The following is a 27,369-nucleotide window of genomic DNA, read 5'->3' as shown; positions in this document are numbered from 1 at the left end:
ACAAAGTATCTTATCAATATTCTAGTATAGACATAGTACCTGTTAAACAAGTTACAGAACCTCATTCTACTGAACGCAATGTTCCCCGCAAAATTGCGGCCCAATAATGCACCTTGATTCTATCTATTCAACAGTTGGACATAATGTTGGCATAATGCATAGATATTTGAACTTGACACCAAAACCTCAGTGACCCTTTGTTCTCTAAGAACTGTACTCTATTTTTAACCTCTCAACTATACATTTGTTGGAATATGTGGCATTCAAGGGACTCCAGCAAGTCAAGCCCTTTAATTGTACCATATGTATATATCTTGTTTGACATAATGTTGGCATACAGCACTGATATTTGAATGGGACTCCAACAAGTCAAAGCCCTTTAATTATACCATATGTATATTCTTAACATTAGTATTATATTAGAATAAAGCACTTTTGTTTAATGTTTTATTATTGCGGAAGTGTAGAGTGTTGAATGTGAGGAAAGGAGTGTTAAGGACAGCACAAACACCCAGTCCCCAGGCCAGGGATATTAATCAGTTACTTTTTTTTTTTTAACGTCGCACCGACACAGATAGGTCTTCGGCGACGATGGGACAGGAAAGGGCTAGGAGTGGGAAGGAAGCGGCCGTGGCCTTAATTAAGGTACAGCCCCAGCATTTGCCTGGTGTGAAAATGGGAAACCACGGAAAACCATTTTCAGGGCTGCGGACAGTGGGGTTCGAACCTACTATCTCCCGAATACTGGATACTGGCCGCACTTAAGCGACTGCAGCTATCGAGCTCGGTTCAGTTACAATTACAAACCCTTGGGAATCAAACGCCGGGTGATAGGCAGACGCGTTGCCCCCTACACCGCGGGGCTGGACAATCATTAACTTACATTTACTCCCTAATACACTTCAACAAATGACATTGACATAACTGGAAAAATTACCGACAAACTAGCCAGCCTATTAAATGCCTATATAATTTCCAAAGCAATTAAATATGATGATAATAATAATAGTAATACAACGACTAGAAGGAAAAGTGTGATCTCTCCCCTAGTTCGTTGGTTCCTCTGCAAGGTGGCTCTTCCATCAGTAAGTGAGCTTGAGCTTACAAACCAGCTTATGAATAATAGGCAGATATTGCTTGCAAAATATTATGCTTTTGCTTACCATTCCGCAAGTCAGTTGTCAGGTAGTTTAGATAGCTTTTGGGTAGACTTTATGATCTTTGAAGATTTCAGTTCCTTTCTCAACTGTCTCGTTACAAAATGAAATCGACACTTTGTATAATGTAACACAAGTTTAGGGATTATGTCCACAACATGGTCATCACAGTACCCTAATTCTTTTGAATTAATAGTGATTCTGTGTAAACTGTCCAAACACTCGTAAAATATATCACCCCATAGACTGTGTCCACAGGAGAGCTTTTGTTCCACTATACTTTCAACTTGCACGAACACATTACAAACTGCTCTTGAAGGATGGATGAGGAAAGCTCTAGTCCCTAATAAATGTGAGGGCTGTGGCAAGTATTTCTTTTGTAGGCTTTCTGTGTAGCAGGCTGACACATTTATGACATTTTGTGACCTTGGATCCGTTGCGTACTACATATCCTCCTAGATAATAAATCAAACACTCCTTAGCAAAACACTGGCTATCAATATTAAGAAGGCCTAAATTGTTCTTCAAGTCCGGTAAGAGATCATCCATGTTCTCAGTAAAGTATAGTGCTTGCCTTATTTTATTCTGTGCTTTTCTACTACATCCTTATTTGTCTCTTCTTTCGTCTTGGCCATTGTCCTCATTTGATTGGCGAATTATGTCAGTTCAAATTTGGGCTCACAATTACTACCTAATAACAGGGCAAGTTTTGTTAGGATATAAGTAGACTGCAACATGTGTACACTCAGAGAATCTATTGTTGAAGGGAGATTGTCATAACTTAATGAGTGTTATACCAAAGTGCCGTACTAGCGGATCTTGATTATGTTTGGCTGTGAGCACATATTGGAATCCATTATTCCAGAAATACTCGGACAGGTGTATGGTGTTCTCAATTGTTACTCTTAGGGATTCAAGATTTCTTTCTGAAGCAGAAGTATTATTGTTCCCATTGAGCTTTAGCTTTGATGCCCTATTGAATCTTTATAAAGAGCCCTTGTAGAAGTATTTAATACGTCTCTTAGGATCTATAATTCCCTAAGGAATGTTTCTGTCGGTTCACTGTCTTCAAATCCCTCTGAGTTTTTCTAAAAATACTTTATGCCATTTGCAACAGAATTATTAAATAACTTACACTTAACCACATACATATTATTACTTATTAATACTATTAAACTGACAAACTTAAAATACTAAGACCACCTGGATTAAAATTCATGACAAAATATCACCAGGCATGGAAGTTTGGCTTACATACATAGCAACTGGTTGAACCCAATTATGCATCAGGGGTACAAACATGAACACTAACACATGCTTTGACAGTTTATTTTTCCTTTGTTCTTGGGTGTCTTCTCCTAAATTTATAAATCCATAAACTTTCAATGAGTTGGTATTAAACAGAACCTCTTCTCGTAGTTTTCCTTTGTCAAATATGAGAATTCCCATGCGATTGTTTTCTTTCTTCTCTCTGTAGAAATAGTTCTCAGTAGCACTAATGGCATGGGTGTACACCGCATAAGGGCACTAAGACCTTCAACTAATTTTTACAGATGAACCTCCGAAGGTGGGGGAAGTATTTCTAGACAGTGTTTATAGCCCTTAGGTGATTTAATTTTAAATAAGAGACTATGTAAAAAGAATTCATTGTCATATCTCATCCCTCTCTTATTTCTTTGCAATAAAATCTTAACATAAGCTATTTTCAGTTTACTACAGATAGTCATTATATTCCTGACTTTTTCTTAAGTGCACTTATTGTCTTCTTAGCTGTGTCTGAACCTACTTCATTTCTTTTAGCACTCTCAGAAAAAGCATCAAAATTTAATTTGCAGTGACCTGTGTGATTTGCTTCTTGTGAACTTTCCTTGCATCTTCGGAGGCTGTCTTTTATGAGGTTATTTTTGGTGAGATGTTGTAACAAATTGGGGAATATATGAGGGGCAACACCAGTTTTCAATTTCCATCTATCTCTAGGAATTTTTATCTGTTCACTTTGTCTTACAAATGAGTCTGATTTAACTATAAATTCATCAGAAAAATGTGAATCAGGCATATAACACTTATCAGAAAAATTTGTCTTTTCTGGTAATCACCGTTTCCCATTTTGAAAACTCTACTTCATTTGTAGGTGGTTTGAAGAATGTTTACCTTTCAAAGTTTTGTACAGCCTGGAACAAAGCATGTACAAGTTTCTTCCCCTTTGGTATGTTTGTAAGTTTTGTAAGGTCAGCATTATATTTACACTAACTAAATGAATACTGTCACCAAATCATACACTCTTCACTTTCACTTAACGATAATGCACAACACTTAAGTTCTTGCCTTCACAGAAACAACACTACTGAACATAAACATATTATTATAACTAGTTACAAACCCTCACATGGTAACAGTGCTGCCCCTAGCTGATGGTTCATCACAGTTCCTATACTAGCCAACAGTGAAAAGTGAACAACTTAAGAGCTCACACTTTCTCTTCCATCCACTATGATAGCAATAATAATAGTAAAAGTAACAATATTAATAAAGCTAAGAGTACAATTCAAATTTGCCGTTGGCATCACCGGATTATGACATAGCGGAAAGTTACCGACAAACTAGGCAGCTGGCCTCACGCGAGAGACAGAACATTACACCACCTTGCACGCTTTGTTGGATTAGCAAGGAAAAAGGAAGTACTACTAGAGCACTTCCTTAAGATAAATTCTGAATATGTAAGGTTATAAAAAGAATTTGATCATAAATGTTTCTACATTTCTAATCAATTTTCAGCAACTTTTTAAAATAACATTTAAAAAAGTGTGATTTGATAGAATCTTTCAAGAACAAAACATGTCATTTTTTGTTTAATAGTGAGAGAGAGAGAGAGGTTTTTATATATATGTTGTAGTGTTAAAGGTGTAATAATTAGTATTTGACAGACTAAATGGGTTTCAAGATATATTAGAGTCAAATGTCACAGCTTAAGGGTTAAATAATATTATAGTGATGAGGATATAGGTAGGTGTCCATGTAATGTTGGCAGACAGGAGCAGAAAGTAACCAATCGTCCTACGAAATTAAAAAAAGGGTTGAAGTTCTTTCGAAGGCTTCGACCAATTCTTGGTTTGATGATGTCATTATTCACCACTGCCCATCCCCCTTAGTTTTCATCATCAACCACATCGTCATCATCACCACTCTGATAACATCTGCAGCATCCTCGTTATAAAATGATCATATACATAGTTTAGCCGTAAATACTGTCTCAAACTTTTGACTTGGACTGCAACCCTTGCACTTGAAGGTTAATCCTGACCAGTATGTGTTCAACAGTGAAAGAGTGGGTCTTCCTTCACTTAAGCATGGAGTGGGCTGAATATGAAAACAGAGTAGCTGTAATTCCCTTGCACAAGGTTGGAAAGTCACCAGCTGAGATTTTCCAAACCCCTAAACAGCTGAAAATCAGAAAGAGGTTTGCCTACCAGACAATCTAGCAATTTACTGAGACAGGCATTGTAAAAGATTGCACAAGGGTTCGTCGTCCTCGCAGTGAGAAAAGTGGCATCCTGTATCCGGCAAAATCCCATCCAGAATCATACAATAATTGCACACCAGTTCGACATTTCACCACAATCAATATCCAGGGTACTTTCTGAAGACCTTGGGATTAGAGTTTATGAGCGGAGCATTGGACATGCCTGACACCACAGAAGAAACTGAAATCAAGGCAGCTCCTGCAGCAGTATGCCAACAAAGGGCATCGTAGAATTTTCTTTACTGACAATAAAGCCTTTACTATCGAAGAGATTGTTAACTACCAGAACAACGAAGCATATGTGGCAGGTTCTTGGGAAACTCTTGAGATAGTTTCTAAGTTCCGGAGAAGTCACCACACCTCCTCAGTCATGGTTTAGGGTGGGGGGAATGGGGGGAGAACTATGAGGGCTCCACCAGACTTCATTTATGTGTAAAAGGCATGAAAAAGAGTGCCAGAGTGTGTGTGGAAACTGTTCTGGGCCTTCTCATGAAGGACTTGAGTAACACCATGTTCAGAAATGAGCCCTGGACCTTTCAGGCTGCACCAGCTCATAAGGTAAGGATGACTCGACAGTGGCTTCAGGCTAACGTACCAGACTTCATCTCCACTGCTGAGTGGTCTTCTGGTATCCCCGATCAAACCCCTGCATTTCAAACTGTGGGCATGACCGGGGGCGGGGGGGTCAGCATGGAAGTTTGAAGCATTTCTTGGTGATAGCAGTGGCGGTTTTCCTGATTGATACCATCCATTGTGTGACAGATGGCTAGCCAAGAGATTCCTAGCCTGTGTGCATGCTAACGGTGGTCAATTTGAAAACTGATTGGTGCAAACTGAGAATAGTGTATGTTTCTGTACCAAATTAAAAGGACATCACACATAATAAACCTCATGATAATTCCGTATTGACTTATAAATTATTACCGAGCTCGATAGCTGCAGTCGCTCAAGTGCGGCCAGTATCCAGTAATCTCACTTAGTTCTCACTTAGTTTACAAAAGGAGTATATTTATTGTCCCACCTATTCAATACAATTAGTACCATGTTATGTGGTTAAGTAAACATAGAAAATCTTAATTTTATGGGGACATGTTTTGCCCTTCTTTTGTTGGGCATCATCAGCCATATTAATTTAATCTTAAAACAAACATTGTTTAGAGGACGTTGACATTTATACATAGTTAAAATTGAACTGTGATTTCTTATGATATTAACATTATGGAATAGTAGTTATAAAATATGATGTTGGGTACTAATTGTATTGAATAGATGGGACAACAAATATACTCCTTTTTTAAACTAAGTGAGATCGCTGTATTCAATACGGAACAAAACTGAGAGTGATGGTTTGTAAAACAGTATCCAGTAATCGGGAGATAGTGGGTTCGATCTCCACTGTCGGCAGCCCTGAAGATGGTTTTCCATGGTTTCCCATTTTCACACCAGGCAAGTGCCGGGGCTGTACCTTAATTAAGGCCACGGCCGCTTCCTTCCAATAACTAGGCCTTTCCTATCCCATAGTCGCCATAAGACATATCTGTGTCGGTGTGACGTAAAGCAAAAACAAAAAAAATTTAATACCAATTCTTACGAGAAATTTGTAATACATCCACCTTTCAGTATAATTTGAAACACTTTACACTGTAATTGAATAATAAATTCAGTCATGTGAAAGCAATTTTATCTATCAGCTAGAATCAATGAATTAAAAGTAAATTCAAAAAATCTCAAACCATATTTCACTTTTTTACAAAATAGTTTGTGACGGAATTTATAGCTAGACTAGGTAGTCATATTCATTAGAACATGTCTTTGGGAGAATTTGAAAACTTTTGTAGTGCTCATGTAAAACCTACACTTGAGCATTCGCCCCGAATGAGCATGCATTGCCGATGCGGGAGCGCACAAGCACGAGCCGCATGCCAATCTGTTGGGCAAGTTTCCACTGTGTTCGGACCTCGTGCGGACCGAGAACACCGTCTGTGTTTAGGTGTAGTGTAGTGTTTTGCCTGACCTGAGGCTACAATGATGAATCGAAAATTGATCGTTGCCAGTAATTGTTATATGTATTTATTGCATTCTTTGTAAACAATAAGGAGAGAGTGGTGGTGGCAAAGAAAACTGTATAAAGAGAGATGCAATGCTCAATTGTTAAAAATGATCGAACATGAAACAGATGACAATTTTAAAAATTTTACAAGAACGTCATCCGAGGATTTTGAATTGATATTGCATAGTATGAGGGCTACAATTGAGAGAGAGGACACAACATTTAGGAAAGCCATATCTGCCGAGGAACGCCTAGCTGTGACACTGCGATTTCTGGCTACAGGAGACTCTTACACGAGTTTGCAGTACCTCTTCAGAATTTCAAAACAAGCCATTGGCAGAATCATACCTGAAGTGTGCCAAGCCATCGTAGCCTGCATAAAGGATTATGTGATATTTAGTTTTTTTTATTTATTTATTGTGTTAAACACAGCTGCAAGAACAAGGAAACGCTGCAGTACTTACCCAATCCTGTCATGTTGCTTCTTTTCATTCTTGCCTTTTTCCTCCGGTAGGAATCCTTGAGGCTTTCAATTTTCTTGCGGCACTCATCTTTTGGAAATTGCATGAGGGCAGCAATTTCACTCCAAACATTGTCCTTTTTTAAGGTATTGTAATAGAACTCGTCCTTGGGGTTCCACAGAACGGGATACTTGTGGTAGTGCCCCCAGAGGATAAGAGAATTATCCTGGGACAATTCCATTTCAACTTGAAATTATCTTTCACATTCTTCCTTCACTTCGCTTGCACGAGCGAGATCGTATATGCATAGCGGAAGCAGTCGGCTCATACTGCTCGGGCTACCCCACTCGTCATCAACCGTCCACACTGAGCACGAACAGAGCACGTGCTCACTTTGAGGTACCGACAACATTCGGATCGGGCTGAGGCATGCGGATCCATTTGGTTTGCCCTGTACTCATCTGAGCAAAACTGGGCAGACGCATGCTCATTCGGGGCGAATGCTCAAGAGTATACACGGCTTAAGTGATAGTGTGAGCTGGGTGCATGGCAAAATAAAATTAGTACTAGTCTTTAAAATCCATGATAGTAGAATCAAATCCCTGAACACTCCATTTGTAGATGGTTAAATGTACCAGGCTCATATCAGTGATGGACTTAAATGAGACAGAAATACTGCAATCACCGAGCAAGTTGGCTTGGCAGTTTGGGTCATGTAATTGTCAGCTTGCATTTAGGAGATAATAAGGATGAAATGATGATGAAAATGACATACACCCAGCCCCCATTCCAGGGGAATTAACCAGTTATGATTAAAATTCCTATCTGTGCCAGGAATCAAACCTGGGACCCCTGTGACCAGAGGCCAGCATGGAGCTGGACCCCATTTGCTATATCAATGAGCTACTTAACTTCAGTACTTCTACTTGATAATGAGCTGTGCTTATTGAGTTATTGTCATTCAAAATACAAGTATTTTCAAATAATACATACATACATACATACATACATACATACATACATACATACATACATACATACATACATACATACATATATACATACATACATACACCTTCGTTACAGACTGTTAGCATTCTGTCTGTAAGTCTCTGTGAATTAACTGTGCACCTCCACAATCCTCTGCTTGCAGCTAGGTCTGTGTTATGTTTTAGTTCCACACCTCTTATCTTTAAATCATTAAAAACTGCAGTAACCATCACATCTTGGTCTCCCTCTTGTACCCTCCCTGATTGAGTCCATTATTCTCCTAGGTAAGCTATCCTCCATTTGCTTCACATGACTCCACCACAGGAGCTGATTTACTTTATTTTTTAAATGGCAGTGTTTTGATGATTGACTGGAAGGTTACTATTTCAATATAGAAAAATCATTGTTTAAATATAATTTTGTGTGATAGTTTAATAAACACTGCTAGTAAAATTAGTGGACTGAGCAAGTGGTTGGCATGGTTTGGGTCAGCTAGGTCCTACGGTGGCAATGGGATGGGAAAGGACTGGGAGTGAGAAGGAAGCAACCATAGCCTTAATTAAGGTACAGATCCAGCATTTGCATGGTGTGTAAATGGGGGAAACCATAGAAAACCATCTTAAGGTCTTCCAACAGTGGGGTTCGAACCTGCTCTCTCCTGAATCCGAGCTCACAGTTGCCCCACCCTAACTACACGGCCAACTTGCTCGGTGATTGTAATCCTCTCCATGTGATGGAATAGTACAATAATGTCTCGGGTCATGGGAAAATTCAATTAATAACACCAGGACAGTTCCAGTTAAACCAAGCATTCTTAGGAATCTATACTGGCAGCAATAGTCCATACTGCCAGGCTGGAATCGGCCAACAGAAGGAACTCCATCTCGTACTTAACAACTTCGGCCTGTCTGGAAGACCCTTAATAGGATAAGAACTGCAATGCCGAGAACCAAGGCTACACTGAATTGATGGGGTTATGCACAGAATGCTAAATGTGACTGTAGTGCAATTCAAGATCTGAAGCAGATCTTATTTCACTGTCCAAACTGTATTGTTATGTTTACCGGCAAGTAACAAACTAACTACTGTATTACCTTAATTGCATTTCTTATTGTGTACCTACTACTTGGTGTTGTTTTAGTTTGATTTTTTTTCCAGAGAAGAATGATCAGAATACCTCTGGCTACCAAATGAAGCTGCAGCATCAGTTTCTCTTGTCTATCCATCTTATTTTTATAGTAAAGGGTGTGAGCTGGTAATACTTCTGAGTGCATATTGACTAAAGGCTCTGGTAACAGAACTTGGGAAGAAAGTATACAGGGTTACTTTCTCGAATCTGCCAAGTACACACCTTTGTAGATTGGGATCTAAATGTACACTGCTTCAAGGAGATCAGTTTCTGTGTCCTGAAATACACATTACAGTTTTATTTTTATAAGTTGCTTTACATCCCAATGACACATACAGGTCTTACGGTGATGATGGGATAGGAAAGGGCTAGGAGTGGGAAGGAAGCGGCCGTAGCCTTAACTAAGGTACAGCCCCAGCATTTGCCTGGTGTGAAAATGGAAAATCGTGGAAAACCATCTTCAGGGCTGCCGACAGTGGGGTTCAAACCCACTATCTTCCGTATACCATTACATATTAAAGGAATAACTAGTACTGCCGAGCTGGGTAGCTCGGACGGTAGAACGCTAGCCTTCTAAGCCCAACTTGGCAGGTTCGATCCTGGCTCAGTCTGTTGGTATTTGAAGGTGCTCAAATACATCAGCCTCATGTCGGTAGATTTACTGGCATGTTACAGAACTCCTGCAGAACAAAATTCCGGCACCTTGGCATCTCTGAAAACCGTAAAAGTAGTTAATGGGATATAAAAACAATAACTTTTGTTTTTCTCTTCATGCACAGCCCTTACAAATTAATTGGAACACGACGATAATATTACATTTTAATTATTTTTTTTTGGTACTTATTTATCTATTACATGCATTTCATCTTTCTTAATAGCAAAAATATGTCTTCCTTTCTATTTATTCAGTTGCATTACATAATTTGGTGTGGATTCCTGTAGCTACGAGCACATATTTTCAAGTTCATCGTGAAATAAAACCAAACTCCAGTATACTTTATAATGCGTGGTTATTTTGGAACTGTTGACTTTTGCAAATAGCCCATGTATATGCTATGAAATTAATGTTGGGTGGAGTTCCATGGCTTCTCTGTTACACATATTATTATCACAGAGTAATTTCTACACTTTCTTTGAAGTGTGGCAAAAAGCCAAGTCCTGCTGAAAAAATGTGTCGCCATCTGGAAGCCTTTTCTGCAGCTCACAAAGAACTCTCCTATGCAGTATTTGTATGTACTGGTCACTTTTCATTATACCATCAACTGGTAGTAAGGGTCCTGGATTTTCGTGCATGAAACACTACCAAAACATCATATTCATGCGGTGTTTTACAGTCTGGATTTGTTGACTCATTCTTCACTCTGTATGCATTTTGAATCCTCTGAATCTTCACCTTATAATGACTTCCGTAGTGCTCTTTTATCCAATCTTGATGAGTCATATACGTATTATGGGGTGATGGTTTTTTATTCATGTCAAAGGTACCTATATATACAATATTTACACAAGTTGTGACCAGTATTTGACTACATTGATGGCATTGTTTCCAGCCAGTGCCAGTTCCAACCCTGTACATGAATCTGGACCTAGAGGACAGTGCAAGAGATGCATAGAAGTCTGCTCCTCTCCACATTCGCACAATGAGTCCCCACTATGCACGACTGTCCTTAGATCTTGCAACGCCTGTCTGCAGTCTGTTTAACAACTTCCATATGCACCATACCTCTTCGTGACCAGGTGGCAACTTTTCTTCAGTTTCAACACGTTCCGGATGATCTGGGTACCTTTGTTTCCATACCTTAACCCTGGCCTTTTTTGGGTCAGAATCAAATGGAGCAGAAGACTGTAGAAAACTCTTACTGGAATTCAGTCAAGCTGGTGGTGTTTGATGTTCATGAAGGAGATGGGCTGAGATGCTGCAAACCTTTTGTTTCTCAATATTAGCGGCCACCTCACGTCTAATATCAGGTGGGTCTGTATCTGCAAGTGAATACAACTTCTGTGTGGCTGTTGGTTTTAAACAGCCTGTGATTAGCCTGCCGGTTTTATTCAAAGCAACATCAACTTTATTTGCATGAGCTTATTTCTACCACACGGTACTTGCATATTCAGTAGCAGAGTGCTAGGATACTGTCTGGGGATAGGCATCCAATCCAGAACCAGTTACCTTACGTAGTAGGCAGTTTCGTGATGAAACTTTTGCCTTAAGTTTGGTGCAGTGTGTGGTGAAGGGCAGCAAACAATCCAGGGTAACATCAAGGTAAACTGGAGTATTGCTATGTTCCAGCTCCATTCCTTTCCAATTCACATGCAGCTTCCACGGAGCTTCTTTGTTCTTTAAATGAAAGGCGCACACATTATTTTTTGATGGGTTTGGCCTGAGGTGATTTTCCTCATAATAATCTGAGAGCATTTTCAAAACAGCAGTAAGGTTTTGTTCCACTGACTCGAAGTTTTTACTCGTGAGTTGCCTGGGCCAGGTCATCTGCGTATAGGACGCTCCTTGTGTGAGGTGGAAGAGGTTAGTCGTTGGTATATATGTTAAATAGCATTGGTGCTAGGACACTGCCTTGTGGGAGACCGTTCTTCTGTATTCTCCATCTACTCCGCTGTCCTTTGAATTCAACAAAGAAACATTGGTTCTGCAACAGTGTGGCAATAATTGTTGAGAGTCTGAAATCCTTAGTAAGATGGTAAAACTTCCTTACAATTATCTGGTGTTGTACAGTGTCATATGCTGAAGAGAGATCAACAAAAGCCACTCCAGTAATATCTGTGTACAGCTGTTCCTTCCTGGTCTAAATTCAGCCTGCTCTGGGAGGTTCGACCACTGGTGTTATACGGTTCAGAAGCATTCTTTCGAAAATGTTATATAGATGGCGCAGGAGTGATATTGGTCTAAAATTATTTGGATCCGTAGGCTGCTTACTAGGTTTCAGGATTGCAACAACCTTAGTCTTCCTCCAGATTTTAGGGATTTGACATCGCTCCAAACAATTGAAGGTCCCCCCGGAATAAGGGTCTATGCCACAAAACTAAAATGTTCAGGAAACAGAAAAAACGTCTGAATAATGAGAAAATGAAAAATATATGTTTTGAAATAAATCAGAATGCTTCAAGACCACTTGAAAACCGAATGATCCCAAATTAACCTTATTAATGTAGTAAAAAACCCATTTCTCATTTTGAAATCATTTTGAAATGTCTAAACCACATTTTCACAGTTTAATACAGTGTTACTTATTTGGAGATGAATCACTTCAAATCACTATAGGGAGCGTGCACGGCTGCTCTTAGCGCCTCTAGCGGAAGTAATCGGTAACATTTAGGTGATCTTGTCTTGAGCGGTCAGTCCAGGCTGTGTAATTGTGCGTGTGAAATTGTGGTAGTAGTAGTGTGTCAAAATGCTTAAATCAAATAGAAACTGTTGTGCAGTGAACTGCTGCAACACACAAAGAAACATGCATGGAAAAGGAATTACATTTCACACATTTCCTGGTCGTCCATAGGAATCGGGCAGATGCAGGAAGTGGATTTCAGCTGTGGGAAGGATAAAGTACAGTAGGCTACCTTATTTCATTTGTGATGTAAATCACACATGTCATATCACACATTTCAAACATACCAGGTATGCCAAGTCAAGAACACAAGTTCACTTTGAAATAGTACATTTCAATTATGCATTGCAGCAGGTTCGTATGTTTACATTCATGTCCTTCCATGTGCACGTGTCTTGACTACGCCGAATAAGAATAAATGTTTTCTTGCATTTCGGTGCAGATGGAACTCCTTCGGAACCCACGAAATGCTCCGTCATTTGCAGTGAACATTTTGTTGGAGGGAAGTCAAGTAATATTGAAAATCATCCATCTTATATACCATCTGTGTTTCATGAGAGCTATAAGAAGAAACCAAAAAGAGAATGTGATATATCCAAGTTTTAAGAGCGAGTAAAGAATGAAATGTTCAAATATACATACGTCTTCTAATGAGGAAACTCATGATTTTATTGTGAAAAATGAATGTTACATAAGTCGGTGCAAGCAGCATTTGAGATTGAAGCAATGACTTTCGAATTCACTTGTGTTTTTAGTGGGAATGTAGGCACACAGTGCCACTCAAGCACAGTACCTTCAAGTATTTTGGAAAAGGTGGATAAAAGTTGCGGTCCCAACACCCCTATGGACGTATGCAGAGGATTTCATGGATACCACAGCATAAAAAGTGAGGCACATAAAAGATATCCTGCGGGACAAAATTCTGGCACCTCGGCGTCTCCGCAAACCGTAAAAGTAGTTAGTGGGACGTAAAGCAAGTAGCATTATTATTATTACAAGTGTTTCATTTGAAACATTCAGTTGTTTTACTTTCTTTGTTTCTAAAGTGTCTATAAATATAAGTAATCACGATGTTTGTTTACTCTTTTTTAATGAAAATGAAATTAGACCTTTGCTTCCTTGGCAGTCATATTTGGTGTACATCGGACTACTGCTGTGCGAATATTTTTGGATTTTTTAATATTTTTATTTTCTGGCCTAGCATACTATCCGCGCAAAATACTTTGCCTCGCGCTTTTAAAACATATTATCCTGACCCACGAGTTATAATTGATTGCACAGAAATGAAATCAGAAATGCCAGCAAGAATATATGATAGATGTTACATGTATTCTTCGTAAAAGTCATGTTATACATTTCAATTTTTATTAGCTCTGGCCCCAAACGGAACTATTGTTTTTCTTTCCCCTTGTTATGGTGGAAGAACTGGTGATACTTTTATTGTTAACAATTCAGGCTTCCTAAATCTTTTGGGTAGGGGCTGCCTGGCCGAGGCGGTAAAGGCGTGCTCGGTTCGCCCGGAAGGACGTGGGTTCGAATCTCCGTCAGGAAATCGTAAAATTTAAGAAACGAGATTTCCACATCCGGAGGTGTACATGGCCCTGAAGTTCACTCAGCCTACGCCAAAAATGAGTACCAGGTTAATTCCTGGGGCAAAGGCGGCCGGGCGTAGAGCTACCCCATCAAGTGCCGAGGTTACGGATAGTGGAAGCCTTTACCTTCCACCCCTCCAAGGGTCTTAATGGCCTGTACGGTGACGACTTTGCTTTTTGCTTTAAATCTTTTGGGTGAATGGAACGTTATATTAGCCGACGAGGGATTCGCAGGTTTTAAAACACAGTCACCTCATTCTTTACTTGTCATGCCGCCTTTTCTTCACAATGGGAGATTTACAGAAAATGAAGTGTTACAAACTCAGAGTGTAGCAAGTGTGCGAATTCATATTGACTGATGCATACAGAGGGTGACAATTTTCAAAATCTTGCAAAATATTCCTAATGATCTGTTTCCGTATATCAGCGACATTGTTTACGTAGCTTGTGTGCTAGCAAATTTCTTGCCACAATAATAAAGAACGTAGAACTGTAACCCCTGCATATAATCCACTCGTATAAATCTATCTTATCAGAACTGCACTTAGCAACATGACCTGCTATCTACATATTCCAACTGAATTCCTTTTTATTTGCTTACCGGATGCTCTGTCAATAGCTTGTCAAAAGCACAGTCAATTTCACCGGAAATCTCACTCGCGAAATTTGAGTTTTCACAGATTCATATATATATGAGGTAGTTACAATATTATTATTAATTTCGCCCTGTAACAACAATATCAGGTTTAAATGTATTTTTATATGTACAGCATTACAACTTCCATAGCATTACTTAATATTTATCTTGACGACAAGATGCAACGATATTTTTTACCGTAACTATGAAGCAAATCTTCCAGCGGAACGCATTCTCACCGTATTAATTCTCGGAACTCCGCCAGAGCGCTTTGTTACTAGTACCGTGCACGCTCCCTATAGAATCCTCTAAATTCTTGAGACATATAGTCACACATCTTCAGTAGATCATTCTTTTTTCTTTCTTAATGGGTAGCATTGAGCCGTAGAGTTATGGCAGGAATAGTGGCTGATTCCGTCTGTTCTTGACATCTTTAACTAAGGTATATCTTTCTCGAGGAACAATCAAACTGTGGCATCTTTCCATAAACACAGATGTGGGGTCATCTTCAGAAAACTTCAGTCACATTGCTTCAGTAACCTTGAATTTAGGGTCTTTGACCAACATTTCGCGTCTTTGAAGTCAGAACTCTGGACAGACAGACTGAACATGTCTGAAAAAGTTATTTTACAAACCTGCAGTGAACTACTGTCACTACCTTTTGCTGGAACGTGGTATTCAAAAGAATGTTTCCGACGTGAAGTGGCATCTGTTCTCTGATTACACCTCATTTTCTGTTCAGAGATTTTGAGGCACTTATTCACAAGAAACAAAGACTGCTCATTAAGGTCCATGGTATAGTATTCTGTACACTACTCCTCCTTTTCACAGTCAGTGAGCTGAATACACCCATTCTTATTACAGAACTCTGGATCATACACACAGCCCCGAAACAACGATGAAGCAGAAAATTGTAATGTTATACCCTATACCATTTTACCGTAATGATAATTAAATGAATGGTTTGTATAATACATTATGTATTAAACAATGACCAGATTTATTCTGTCCAATCCCTTCGCCATGAACGAGCTGGAAAACGCCATAAAAATGAGCAAAACTGGTAAGGCAGCCAGTCTAGCTGACATGCGCATGGAGCAGATTCAACACTTTGGAAATACTTAGCACATTTTCTTAGCACAACATAACCCATTTATTATAGACCCTTATTCCACTCGCCTGTTGTGGCCTCGTTTTTGCTTCTTTTATAACGCCTTTCATTGTTGTATAAGCCTCACCCCTATTTCGTTTCCTTTTACGTTCATTATCCTTCCAGTTATCCATATTTATCTTAGTTTTTCTGATTTTATTCAAGTTTTTTAGCTCGTTGGACGAAAGATTCAACACACTGGCAGCCATCTTGAGTGAGTGGCATAGACCCTTCTTCCAGGCAAAGAAGTTTTTTAACAGATGACCTATTTCTGTTAAAGGTATGACTATCATAGTTCACATGCAATAACCTGAGATGATATAGACCCTTATTCCGCAAAAAACTCAACTTGCTGAAAAATGTGGCTTAGACCCTTCTTCTGGAGGGGCCTTCAATTATTGAAAAGCTGAAGGATCCATTGTTTGGTAGTATTTCCAAAGTGTTGAATCTGCTCCATGCGCATGTCAGCTAGACTGGCTGCCTTACCAGTTTTGCTCATTTTTATGGCGTTTTCCAGCTCGTTCATGGCGAAGGGATTGGACAGACTGTATGGTTCTTGTTCGAAATTCTTTGAAGTTTTGGTGGTCTTTTTTGTTTGTCTGTTTTGCCATATATTAGGAGTTGATGAGCAATCTGGTTAAGAGTAATGTTGTTGTGTAGAGGACTCAAAAGACCTGCACCTGGCGAGCTGAATATGTCTTCGGACACTCCTGGCACTAAAAGCCATACGCCATTTCATTTCGTAGTTAGGATGCCATTGAGTATAGCTTCTCCTTCTGCTAAGATTATATAACCACATCTTACCTCTTTTCTCTGATCCCATATATAATTAATGTTCATAGGTGGTGTTGACTGAATGAAGAAATGAATGTTGAACAAATATCTCTCACCAGACTTAGGAAAGTCATAATCATATGTACTCCTTTATTTGTGGCAAATAGGTTGGACCTATTTTAATGCACAAGTTGTAGAGCATTAAAACTGATGTGATATCGATGCTGTTCTAATATATGTTACAGATTTCTACTTTAATGCCTGATATTACATTGTTCAGTGATAGTTCCAATTTATTGTTAGTTCATCTGCATCAGATAAACCTTTACTCCTTAAGTCCTTTAAAGCCTTGACCGACTGAAATATAATTACGTAATCCAGATCTGCTTGAAATAAGTAGTAAGCCTTTAGTACATACCTGTATTTCTTTCCTTTCTTGTGGACTATTGTCCAGGATATTGATTCTGTGTCTGCACTTCATTTATATAATATATTCATCTTACTATAGGACTGTAGGTGCTAAATATGCTCGTTGGGTAAGCTATAATTATCACATTATGAACTCAAATATTAGAGACAGTAAGAGAAGCTTACCAAAAGATAATTGCATTGAAACAAAACAGATCATCATTATTGAAATTTCTAATAAAGATTTATAGTCTATGTCAATGGAAAGCATTTTAATCTCGAGAGGGTACTCAGAATTATTCAACCAAGCAGCTGCTATGTTGCGTTGTCCCACCCACTCAGTGCGTTGCACTCTGTAAAAAATGTCACTGTATGAAAAATCACTTGTGCCAGGCCAAAGTATTTTTACTTCATAAAATCAATCCAACAGAAACAGCTTTCCATTTGACAGAGACTATAGTATCCTAACTCTCTCTCCTAAGTGTATATTTAATCCTCATATTAGCATTCTTCTCTATGCTGTTTGTGTATGTTCTTATTTTGATGAATTTACTTCGCCTGTACCAATATATCTGAGAGTATATAAAGATATTAGTGGTATAAGCATGCATTTTAATGGCTCACTAATATTGCCCAGTATTTCCAGACCTTTAAGTGAGTTTTTAATCTTGTTTTGAATCATTACAGTCAGTCTTATCATGTGGACTGCACCTGGTGAGAGGAATCTGACTTCAGTTTATCCATCATTGAATATAAGAGTGGTTATGTTGCTCAGGGTTGTATGGTCATCTAAAAGAGATCTGTGATAATGTATGTTCCTTCTCAGTGGAAAGCATCTATGACTTGTCTTTGAATGATGGTGTTGTTTTCTTGTAGACTTGCACTTGATGATCCCACATGGAGAAATCAGCTCACCATATCGTTGTAGAATCTGCCTGAAAGGCTTCAAGCATCCCACCTCTCTACAACTTCATCGAGATCTTCACTCTGGCAACACTGAGTGTCCTGTGTGTCACAGGGTGTTCAGTCGCAGTTACGACATGAAGGCTCATCTGTCTCGTATTCACATGAAATCAACTACATCATGGAGTTGAGATGATCTGTTAGGTCTCTACTGGTATTGTATGCTGCCTAACAACCACGTAATATAAAATTGTGGCTTAGTCTATACCGATCACTGGAAGAGAGTTTTGTGAAGAAAATCTGTTCTGGCTTGTGGAAAACATCACCAGTATGGAGAGTGAAAGGTTACCTCAGAAGATCTGAATTTTATTTGCCTCTGACCCAGTTTTATTTGCTGTTTAGGATTGAGTGCTACTTCTGTATTTCCTAGGAAATATGACTTGGTCCTGCCCCTGTCATCTTGAAATATGTCAGTGTGTACATATTTTATCCTCTATTTTGATATACCCTAAACAAAAGGGTTATTTTTAGAACACTGCAATACTTGTGGTGGCTCTGTCCTAACTTGTGGTGGCTCTGTCCTAACTTGCATATCATGTACATTGTACATAAATAGCTTGTAAAATTAACCATTGTTTTGCTACTAAATACTCGCCATACGTTAACTTCATATTCAGGGTAGTACTGATGAAGGTGTTTTAAAAATCATCTTCCTTTTCAAATAACTTGACTGAAACATCTGGAATCCCTGTCATCATTTTGAATTAGAACTTAATTTTTAAAATTTTGTTTGTTTAGTGTCATATTGAAATGAATGCCTGTTGTTAATGTGTTTTAAATGTAGTCCGACTACCAAAGAAATACTTTTGAAGTGAGAGTGCCTGTTCTACCAGCAGTTGCAAGATGTGTGATATAGCTGTATAGCTTCTCAGTCAGATATTAATATTTCTGATATCATAATATATGAAATGGAACAAAGTCTGCATTGCTTCTTATTCAGAGAAAAGAACTGTTCTAGGCACTGCCATATCATTCCACAGCATCTGTCAGTTAATACTCATTTTTTTCAGACTTAGGATATTTCTATGAAACCTGCTGTACTTTTATTAATACTCTTATGGATTATCTCCCTTGCTTGCGATCTCTTTGGGAGCATTCAGGTAGTGGTATTTATGAAGTGTGCCTTCAACTGATGACTGTCCTGTTTTCTTCCTCAGACATCAAGTATCGGTCTGTATACATCTGCGACGATTGTGGTAAAGTATTCCAGCATCGTGATTCACTGAAACATCATAGAAGTATCCATCGTGGGACAACCCAGTGCCCTATTTGCAGTGTAGTTTTCAGTCGTACTTCTAATTTGAGGCGGCATATGGCGGTTGTGCATGCAATGTTTAATAACAAGAGCAAATCATATAATATGTTTCCTGTTTAATCTAAAAATTCTATACATTGTGTTATATCACATCATGTACATTCTTGTAATAATTATAATATATTACGCCTTAAATATATCTGCTAATTAAACATATCAGATGTATTATTGTTATCTTTGTTATTTTGTTAGTTCTCTGAATTGTAAATGTCTGAATGGACTACATTAGCCTTAATAGTTCACTGTGTGTAGTTTTATATTTCTCACATAAGCCTGTATTACCTCTCAGGTCTCATTATTTTATATATTGTCATTCTTATGGAGTAAATGGCAAAAGATTACCGCAACTGCTGAATTTAGAGAAAATTTATACTTGTCTTTTGACAGCATAACAGACTTAGTAAAAATGTTCCCAGGTCTTTTGAAGAGCTAATAGTTGAAAACAGCAAGTAGGTCTATGTAAAGCACAGTGGGAGTTTTATGGTCAAATTTGCAATATGTGTCTCATAATTTGAAATTCATTATGATGACCCTTTGTTTTTTTACTCTAGAGGGCTATAGAAGGGTTATAACTATTATCTTCTACAGTTATAGCATTGAGATAACTTTTTCAAGTTGTCTAATGAATTTACATTGTTGTTGGAGATCGAGCACCTTGATTGGGATTACAGTATATATAAAGGAGTTGAAATTCCTTACTGTTACTGGGACTTACTCTCCAGAAGTGATGGCAATAATCACATTTGTAACAAGAATGATTAAGAATGTTTTTTGAGTTATCTAAAACTCTGGTGAGGCAAACAATATATTGCCTACTTTTGATAAATTAGACACCACAATATATACAGCTTACAGGAGAACATAAAATTTCATTACTCTAACACAAATTAGGTTGTCAGAATATATTATGTGTCGTACAGATCGTACAGATGCATATTATAAAAGGTGCTCTTCGTGTAACCGATTAGGTTTTTCAGCACTCCATTGTCAGCAGTTTTGCAAATTATCAGTGCAAAGTGAACCAAGAATCATCCTAAAACAAAATGAGATAAGGAATTTCTCCGTCATGCATTTTATTCAAAATCCATTCACAAAATGTAATCTTACATAAGGATCACCTGGTTTAAGTCTGTGAACCTCACTTATTTTATAGGGCTTTAACCAAGTAACTTCATATCCTTTGTACAGAACTGTGAGAAATTCTCGTTTGCTAAGAAAGACTACTTAAAGAGATTTTTTAAATGGGAATTTTCTGTGCAGAGTGCAATGTCATAAAGCTTTTCTTCTGTCAGCGCTGTAAACCATCATCTTTGCTTATTATCGTGAACACTTCCCATTGCTTAAAATATATTGACTACATTATGCATCGCATTACAACTTGGAACTCCACACGTGAGACTTTCTCTTCAAATAATCACCTATCAATGCAAGTAGTCTCCATATGGACATCATCATCATCATCATCATCATCATCATTGTCCCACTCCAGTCGCCCAGGTGTGGTTAACAATACTCCTCCACTCCTTTCTGTCCTTCCACTTTTCCTGCTCCGTTATTTCCACATATCCAATCCAGCTTCTCTAATGTCCTTCAAAATCTGATCCATCAACCTTCTTCTCGGTCTTCCAACTGGTCTCTTTCCCTTAACTTCTCTTTCCAACTCCCTTCTTGCTACCTGTTCCTTTCCCATTCTTTTTACATGTCGGAACCATTTCAGTCTTGCTTTCTGTATGTTCTGTACTAACGGTTCTATATTTAGCTCTTCTCTGGTTTTAATATTTTTAATTCTATCTCTTCTTGTCTTTTTAACCGATGTTCTTAAAGATTTCATTTCTACTGCTTGGATCTTACTATCTTGTCTCTTATTAGTTACCAGCTTTTCTAGTCCGTATGTTACAAGTGGTATGAAATACTGTTTGTGTAATGTTAATTTCGTTCTTTTGGGTACTTGGTCATCCCATAAAAGCTCTTTGACTTGATGATAAAATGCTCTACTTTTACTTAGTCTGTTATTAATTTCAGGGTTGATTTCATTACTTCCTTTAATAATGCTACCCAGATATGTATACTGTTCTACATTCTCTAACCGTTCTCCATTTATGTTCACTTGCCTTCTCTTTTTCTCTTTTCCACAGTGCATGACTACAGTTTTCTTTTTACTACTTACAATTCCAAACTCCTTCATATTTTCATTCTAAATGTCCAGTCTCCTTTGTACGTCCTTTTCTCCCTCTCTCCAGATCACCATATCATCTGCAAATACCAAAGCATTCACTTCATCACCACTGATACTCTGTTTTGCACTTATTATGATTTCATCCATCAATATAATAAACAATAATGGTGACAGTGCACTTCCTTGCTTGAGACATTTTTTTTTAATAAAATGTTTCCGAGTCACCACTCCCCACTTGTACACTCCTTTTACTCTCATAATACAACATTTTTATCTTGTTAATTAATTATTTTGGTACATTCCTTTTCAGTAGGCATTCCCATACATGTTTTCTCTTAACTGTATCATAGGCTTTTTCCAAATCCAAAAATACGAAGATGATTTCCTTGTTCCTTTCCAGATGTTTTTCCATTATCGTTTGCACTGTAAATATCAAGTCTATTGTTTATCTGTTCGGTCTAAAGCCATATTGTTCTTCCTCTAACTGTGTTTCTATTATATCCCTCCGTCTTTTGTCTATGACTTTCTGCATTATTTTCAGCCTGTGTGGTAATGGGGTTATACCTCTATAATTTTCACATTTCTTCCTATTTCCTTTCTTGAACAATGGTACAATGCTTCCTTGTTGCCAGTCTTCAGGTATCCTTTCATCCTTCCATATGGCATTGAGGGCTCGGTATAGCTCAGTATTGGACATGCTTCCTGCTGCCTTAGGGCCGGTTTCATCAACGTGGGTTAAACCTTAACCCCGAGTTACACAGTTTTAACTCTGAGTTTGACTGTTTATTCCGTTTCATCAAGGAGGGTTATTTTTAACTCTAGGTTAAGACCGGAGTTAAGTTAACCCATCCTTTCGCCTGGGTTAAACTGTTTATTCGAGGTTAAAAGCAACATGGCCACAGTAAATCATGCATTTGATGCAGAGTTGCTTTATTTAGATTTGTTAAACGGTGTTCCTAACAGAAATAGGCCTATAATAAGAAGGAAAGACTTTGAAAATCTATCTGAGGAACAATTTCTGAAGAGATAGACTTCAAAAACCGTCGTCAGTAAATTCGTCGATGAAGTTCGCGAGAGGTTAGAATACACAGCTGATCGAAACAAACTTGGGCTTGCGAACTAAACTAGAAATTACATTGACCGTAATAGTAGCAACAGCGGTATTACACAATATTGCTGTGGAGACCCGAGATTAACTTCCCCCACAGGACTTGACTCTGCATCAGTATCTCACAGGAAGTAGAAGGAACAGGAATGTTGGAATTGAGAATGGCAACATTCTTCACATTGATAACGACACCAGCACTTCAATAGTACAACACTTAAGAACATTATACTGTGTATTACGTAGTGGTTATACAAAAATGCATTACTTTCGTGTGTGTTATTGCTGTGAAGGTGTGCCAACTTTCAAAACAACTCTTGACACAGAGAAGCTAAAATTTTTATAGAACTGTTTTAGTTGTTTCGTAGATCGCACTGTAACGTGGGCAATATTACTAATTCCCCTGTTATTCTTTCCCATGTATCCTCCTTTTCTTTTAATTGTATACCGTCAATCTTCTTGCATTCTATAATACTTCGGTACTGGGTGACTAATTCAATAAGTAGTGATTTTTCTAAAGCAGAAAAATTCGTGCCACTATTTCTCTTCTGCACTTCTTCCATTTTTCGTTCAAGATCACGAAAGAATAATATCTACCACGGACCTGAGGAAGAAAACGAAATGCAGCGAAAGAAATAAACAAAAGAACCACGCAAGGAATGTGTTCATGATCTCTGATTTTTAGTCACTGCCTCCTTGATTATTAGGACAGCTGTTTCCTGCGAGGGTTAACGCGGTGTTAGTTAACCCTCTGCCGAAATAGCTTGGTGAAACGCGTGACTTGTAAGAAGTTAAAATATTAACCCTAAGTTAACAAACCCAGGGTTAGAGAATATTTAACCCACGTTGATGAAACCGGGCCTTAATCATATCAGCATTGAATTAGTCTTTTCCACTTGCTTTACCTTTGGTTATTGCTTTCACTGCCCTTTCAAGTTTCAACCATGTTATCGGGTTCTCTTCATTTTCTCCATCTATTATTCCCATTTTCTTATCTCCTTCTTCCTCCAAGCAGTCATCCTCATTATAAAGTTTCCAAATACTTTGCCATCACCTTCTGAAGACCCTTTTCGTCATGTACTATGGATCCATCTTCTCTCTCTAATGCCTTGATTTTTTCTTGATTTATTCTTTTGATTTATTACTCTGTATAATCGTTTCTGATTTCCTCAACTATCTTGCTCAATTTTGTTGGTAAACTCTCCCTAACCTTTCTTCTTTTCTTCCTTGATATTCCTCTTCACTTGTAGTTTCAATCTTACTATCGTATTCTCATCCCTCTGATACGTTTTTTGCTTTTCCTTATCCATTTCTTTCTTTACCTTGTTCCTTTTATTTCATTTTTTATTTTGTCTGTCCACCACCGTGTCTCCTTTCCCTTAACCTTTGCTTTTGTTTTTCCGCATACCTCAATTGCTGCTTCCACAAATGTTTGTCTTAAATTGTCCCACTCTTCTTCTCCACTTTGTATTTCCGTGTTAGGCACCTTCCTTTCTATACAATCTTGGAATGCCATTCTTTTATCCTCCTTCTCCAATTCCCAAAGCCTGATGTTTGGTTTCTTCTTCAATACAATTTTAGGGATTTTTACTTGTTTTAATTCCACAGTTCCACCCTCCATACTTTCACTGGGTATTATCTTCGTATTCGTGATGTATCTTCCCCATTCTTGGTCTGTTATTATAAAATCGATGAGTGTTCCATACTGTCCATATAATAATAATAATAATAATAATAATAATAATAATAATAATAATAATAATTTCGTGTGGCTGTTTCTAGCCGAGAGCAGCCCTTGTTAGGCAGACCCTCCGATGAGGGTGGGCGGCATCTGCCGTGTGTAGGTAACTGCGTGTTATTGTGGTGGAGGATAGTGTTATGTTTGGTGTGTGAAGTGCAGGGATGTTGGGGACAGCACAAACACCCAGCCCCTGGGCCATTGGAATTAACCAATGAAGGTTAAAATCCCCGACCCGGCCGGGAATCGAACCCGGGACCCTCTGAACTGAAGTACTGTCCATATGGACACATGAATCACAAATGAACACTCCATATGGAATAGGCTAATTAGGCTTATTATTTGTCATTTTGCATTTTTAGCATCTTTTACTCTAGCATTAGACACGTGTTGTTTCTTCCACCATTCAAACGACACCGAGTGAGACACACACTTGACACAGTTCCATGCGACTGTCTGGTCAGCAGATACGTGGATGACCTTGTACAAAATGAATGCTGGTTCTTCTTGACAGAAAGCTATTCCTACCACTAATGGCTTCTTAGTTCAGGGAAGTTTTATTAAAAGCCAGGCCAAACATATGACTTTTTATAGAGGCTATGACCCCTTTCCTTTTAATCTTTATCCCCATTTAATTACAGACACAGTCTTTACATACACTAGGTTTTTGTCAAAATTCTGGTCCATAACTTATTAGATATCTCTCTACATTCCTATATGGAGAACATAATTGACTTGTAAGGTCAACGGCAATGAAATCGATACCAGTGTGTTAATTATGAATCGAGTAGTGATATGATTTGTTTACAGCAAATATTTATTTTGTAAAAGTTATTGCATTTCTGTAAATTATTTACATTATAAGCCAGTATGAACCTTCTTAACCATCCTAACCCATATTCCTACTGACGTATTGAGAACTGTTTAAATTCAGGACATTATGTTAATGCGCATTGTATTTAATATGAGGGAAAATAGATAGAAAAGTTTGAAATGTGCCGTCAGATGGATAATATCGATCACTGTTTAAGGTTCTTGTCGTATTTCCTTTGTTATTGAAATTGTACTTATGAAACTTAACATTCAAGTATACAACCCTTTTTGACATAATAACAAAGTAAATCATTCAATTTTATTGCAGAAACCATGAACAGCATCGATGATACAGTGAGATAATTCCGATCGGTCATTTATTTTTTGGTTATGAGTATTTATCTATTATATGGATAATACCGATCACAGTTTGTTTTGTAATATATTTATTAATATATAAACCTAAAAAGGAATAAAAATCTTTTTGTCATTTAAATCATTAGATACCGGGCGAGTTGGCCGTGCGGTTAGGGGCACGCGGCTGTGATGAGCTTGCATCCGGGAGATAGTGGGTTTGAACCCCGCCGTCGGCAGCCATGAAAATGTTTTTCCGTGGTTTCCCATTTTCCACCAGGCGAATGCTGGGGCTGTACCTTAAGGCCACAGCCGCTTCCTTCCAACTCCTAGGCCTCTCCTCTCCCATCGTCGCCATAAGATCTAATTCGCTCTTTGATACTACCCATATTTGACTACTGTAACACTGTGTTGACTGAAATAACCTGCAACAGTTATAAGAAACTGGACCGGAGCCTGAACAGCTGCATAAGATATATCTTTAATCTGCGATGTGATGCTCATATATCACTTTACTATAAGTAGCTGTCATGGCTTCAAGTGCACCAGCGCCGTGAACTTCACATGCTATCACTTCTGCACAAAGTACTTTCCACTAATACTCCCGACTATCTGTCTTCATCTTTTTCTTACCTCTCGTCCTATCATGAACACAATACAAGATCTGGCTCCTCTCTTGCCATACCTGTAAACCGCCCTGCTGTGTACAACCGCTCCTTCATAATCTCTGTGTCTAGGTCATGGAATTCGCTACCTGCGAATATTAGAGACAATCCTTCTCATCGTAAGTTTAAAGTGGCTTGCCGCGAACATTTGCTGGGTAGATCCCGCTGACTTGCTGGATAATTGTTAAGTGAATGAAGGAATGAATGAGATGAATGAATGGATTACTGTAGTTACTTCATGTAAGTGTACTTTATTTTGTGAATTTTAAAATTTAGGATTCTTTCGTTATTATTATTATTATTATTATTATTATTATTATTATTATTATTATTATTATTATTATTATTATTTGTTTTATTTGTGTTTGTAAACTTGTCTAGTGGTTAAGTGTAAGAGAGGGCTTTGAGCCCCAACTTTGCCACCAATAAAGGCATTATCTATCTGTCGGTCCGACATAAAGCCACTAGCAAAAATATCATTAGATAAAATCAAAATGACAGAATTACAAACAAGATTAGAATCATGTAGCACAATGCATTTTCCTAGCTACTTAATAACACTGTTCTATTCAGGTGTAAGGAAATAATAGAACATTAATGTTCTTAATCAGTAAACATTTTACTTACTTCTGCACATCAGTATATTGAGTATCGGAGAAGAAACTTTCCTTGTTTGCAGGTTTGTTATAATGTTCAAACTATGTGGAAAAAGAAAGGATTCTCTTCTTCAGAAAGTTGACTTCATAGAGGCCTGAACTGATTTTCATTTTCTGACCAATGAAACGCCAAATTCTTTCCTTCAGTGGAGAAGCAACAGAAAAGTCATTCACCTAATACTCATATCCCCCCGTCCCCTATCTAAGCTAGAGTTTTCTTTGTTCTTAGTTGCTGGCTTTCTGCCCAGATGCCCAAGTTCGAAACCTGGTTGATCCTGGGTTGGAATTTCACCTGAAAAATCACATGGCATCAGGAAGGGTCTCTCGCCTTAATCTCCAACCAAAACCAAAATGAGCCTGGGTTGTTCCAGAAACCCT

At 38.2% G+C, this 27,369-nt stretch overlaps 1 protein-coding gene across 18 annotated transcripts in view; it reads left to right on the top strand.

Moving 5' to 3' along the window:
- The window catches only part of LOC136877263 (protein bric-a-brac 2), a 395,003-nt gene that overhangs the window by 294,661 nt on the left and 72,973 nt on the right, over window positions 1-27,369 (top strand). Inside the window, exons 6-7 of one of the 18 annotated variants that reach the window (XR_011018587.1) lie at window positions 18,083-18,453; window positions 19,327-19,394. The exons of 15 other annotated variants lie outside the window; for them this stretch is intronic. Coding sequence is in view for 2 of the 3 variants with exons in the window: in XM_067151151.2 (XP_067007252.1) it covers window positions 19,327-19,544 (218 nt within the window). In the remaining variant the exon portion in view is untranslated. 2 more of the 18 variants (XM_067151151.2, XM_067151152.2) reach the window with 2 other exon arrangements.

The sequence above is a fragment of the Anabrus simplex genome, chromosome 7 (genome assembly GCF_040414725.1).
Source record: "Anabrus simplex isolate iqAnaSimp1 chromosome 7, ASM4041472v1, whole genome shotgun sequence".
NCBI classification, from domain to species: Eukaryota; Metazoa; Arthropoda; class Insecta; order Orthoptera; family Tettigoniidae; genus Anabrus; species Anabrus simplex.
This window is presented reverse-complemented; position numbering and strand designations above follow the sequence as displayed.